Below are 3,488 nucleotides of genomic sequence, written 5' to 3' on the forward strand. Positions count from 1 at the left end.
CCTTAGCCATTCAATGGGCATGTGAAGTTCTTCCAAATCATCACATCTATAAAGATTTAATGTCTCGAGATACGGAGTCCCTCGAAGGTCAAGGGCCCTCAACTTAGAAGACCCGAAGTCAAGGGATTTGAGCCTTAGCCATTCAACGGGCATGTGAAGTTCTTCCAAATCATCACATTKTATAAGAGTTAATGTTTCGAGATACGGAGTCCCTCGAAGGTCAAGGGCCCTCAACTTAGAAAACCTGAGGTAAAGGGATTTGAGCCTTAGCCATTCAACGGACATGTGAAGTTCTTCCAAATCACGACATCCTATAAGAGTTAATGTCTCGAGATACGGATTCCCTCGAAAGTCAAGGGTCCTCAACTTAGAAGATTCGAGGACAAGGGATTTGAGCCTTAGACATTCGACGGGAATGTGAAGTTCTTCAAAATCATCACAATCATCAATTTTTAATTTCTCTAGATTCGGAAAAAGACCAAGATCAAGGCTCTTCAACTTTGAATCTTGAAAAGTAAGGAATCTGAGCTTCTTAAGAACCTATCATAAACAAAAAAAGAGTAAGTACGGGTGTAGTAACAAACCAAACCAAACAAAACCAAAAAGTGAAGATTATAATGAATCATGCAAAACAAGTAAGTATTGGACTATTATTCTACCTTTCTTTCTCCCCCTTCCCAAACTTGTACAATTCTGTCTCCGATCATGTGAAGTCCAACAAGATTATTTGCTTCAAATGTTTTGGGTAAGGACTCAAAAGGGTACCTGAACCAGCATAGATGTCCTAAAGCATTTGGAAGGTATTGGCTAACTTCATCACATTCCGAATATAAAGCAAGATCCAGCAGAAGATATCTAAGATTCTTCATGTTTCCAAGGCCTTTCAAAATTTCTGGATCGAGTTTTGAGTTTGTACTCCATTCTATACCTGTTGTTGCTTCAGTACCCTGTGATCCAAAAGCAGTGACCATGAAACTTGTGTCATAACAAATGAAAATGTGTTAGTTTCCTCAACCTTACATATAAACTCCATCTTTACCTGATTATTAGCCAATATGTTTTCAATTTCCTCTCCAATCCATAATCGACTATGTCTGTAAGGCTCCCTCGGGTGCAAGCGGCGAACAATATTCTTGCCCATTTCTTCTATATGATCATGCATGCCTAATTCCTCATCTTCAAAAATAGTTATGAGAGATTTTTGCTCAAGAACTCTTAAACCATTTCTAGCATGAAATCCACAGCTTTCAAGCACTTCGATTGCCCTCTCTTTCTTCCAACCTTTCATTATACATGCAACATCTAGGAATATTTCCTTGTAATCCTCCTCTAGACCAATATAGCTTAACTCCAACTTTTCTAAAGTTTCCTTCAATGGAATTGTTTTTAGTCTTTCTATAACATCTTCCCATTCAAGCTCATTTTTACCACACAGAAACGAACCCAAAACTGTGATCGTTAAGGGAAGTCCARCAGCATAACTTGCCACTTGTCCCGATAGCTCTTTGTACTCTTCAATTGGACTCTSTCTCCCAAAYGCATACCTACTGAGGAGGCAAATGGCTTCCTCTTCAGATAAAAGATCGACATCACGTATCAAGCTCACTCGATGTGCTACCAACACTTGCTCATCTCTTGTTGTGATGATAATTCTACTTCCCTTACCAAACCAATTAAGCTCACCCGCTAACGCCTTTAGTTGGTCTACATGATCCACATCATCAAGAACAACAAGAACCTTTCTACAACACATCATCTTTTTTATCATCTTTTTCCCATCATGAACATTACTTATAYTAAGGCCCTGATCCTTTAGCACATCTTTAAGGACTTGGTTCTGTAACTCCTTTAAATGGGATAAATTGGGATTTGAATTTTCCCTAACATTCTCAACAAAACTGCTACCTTCGAACCSAAAGGATATTCGATCAAAAACAGCTCTCGCCAAAGTTGTCTTCCCACCACCTCCCATCCCCTTGATTCCTATCATTCGAACGTCATCAATATTTTTTTCTAAAGATGAAACAACATCCGTTATTCGAGCCTCCATGCCAATTAATTTTTCATCGACGCAGAAATTGATGGATCGCAACTCCAATGAGATCTCTTCAACAATTTTTTGGATAAATTTACCTTCATGCCTGTGTATTTAAAGAAGACAAAATTAGCTTGCTCAAAATCCCACATGAACAATTCATTTAAATTCAGATCTATAACATACATGTGAACACGAAGTCATTAAGAGTGTCATGTAATCATATCACATGTTTTATCTTTCAATAGGGACTCAGGYTTGAGTTAGAATTTGACAACACAACATGATCTCGCATGGATGACCGTTTCACATCATAGGGTAAAGGTAGATTACAAAGAATCAATATGAAATAATATGGATGAATTACCCATCTACAGTGTTCTTCAAGTCAAACCCGTGAAGATCGGCTGCTTCTTTTAGAGCCTTTCTCCATTTTTCAGCAGCCTCTTTCTTTTCTTGTTTAGCAAAAGCTTTTCCAAATTCCCCACTTTGGTAGCGGACTTCAGTGGGTTCCACATCATAGAAGACGGGATAAGCAGTATGCTCAGTSATCGTCTGGCACTCCATRATCTTTACAAGCTCATCCAARCACCAAGATSWWSATGCRTAGTTYYTGGAGAAAACAATTATATAGAACTTTGAGTCTTCAATGGATTCGATGAGCTCATCACCGATCCTCTCCCCTTTCTTGATTCTCTCGTCATCTTTGTAAGTGTGGATGCTTTTGTGCTGAAGAGCATGATAGAGATGATCAACGAATGTTTTACGTGTGTCTTCACCTCGAAAACTCAAAAAAACATCATACTTAAAGCTCGTCTGAGCGGATGAAGTTGAAGAAGACGCCATTAAAGTGATGCTTGAAGGATTCTATAGAATATGTTGCTTGGTAATTAGCTATGCTAACTCTGCAAGAAGTGGTGAAACAGTAAAGCAAGGAGCAAAGGAAGGAGAAATAAAGCAGTATTAATTCATATAATAAATTTTTAAATATACATAAAAACACTATTAATTAATATAATAATTTTTTAAATATAAATAAAGACTCCCTATTTGGTCAAAAAGATGCTTAAGACACTAGTAATTAATATAATAATTTTTTAAATATAAATAAGAACTCTATTATTTGATCAAAAAGATGCTTAAGACTAGTTCTCGAGCACTAACATATTTTTTTCTTCTTTACATACTTAAATAATTCCAATCAAAATATTGATGCAATTTTATTAAAAAAACAAGGCTTAATTTTACAGTGATACTAATTTCAAAAATATGTGAAATCAGAAATGCACAAAATAAATCTARGTTCGAAAAAAGCGTGGWCCTAGAATGACTCAAAACCCGATCACAYCGAAATTTTGGTAACTGTCTGAAAATGCTTAATTTAACCTTTTTTCAACTTCAAATCCAGAACCTAAAAGAAAAAGAACTTGGCGATCTCTGCTTACCAAAGACG

The 3,488-nt window shown here is 36.6% G+C and overlaps 2 protein-coding genes across 2 annotated transcripts in view; both read right to left on the reverse strand.

Moving 5' to 3' along the window:
• Positions 1-2,881, reverse strand: part of LOC112500394 (TMV resistance protein N-like) — an 18,466-nt gene extending 15,585 nt beyond the window's left edge. The window contains exons 1-4 of the mRNA XM_025103879.1: positions 2,403-2,881; positions 1,040-2,141; positions 660-947; positions 74-540 (exon numbers count right to left, since the gene is read on the reverse strand). Coding sequence (XP_024959647.1) covers positions 74-540; positions 660-947; positions 1,040-2,141; positions 2,403-2,881 — 2,336 coding nt within the window. The remainder of the gene's footprint in view (positions 1-73; positions 541-659; positions 948-1,039; positions 2,142-2,402) is intronic.
• Positions 1-3,488, reverse strand: part of LOC112500393 (TMV resistance protein N-like) — a 42,195-nt gene that overhangs the window by 23,736 nt on the left and 14,971 nt on the right. The gene's annotated exons all lie outside the window — the stretch shown is intronic.

This window comes from Cynara cardunculus (assembly GCF_001531365.2).
Source record: "Cynara cardunculus var. scolymus isolate 2C chromosome LG 17, CcrdV1, whole genome shotgun sequence".
In the NCBI taxonomy this organism is placed as follows: Eukaryota; Viridiplantae; Streptophyta; class Magnoliopsida; order Asterales; family Asteraceae; genus Cynara; species Cynara cardunculus.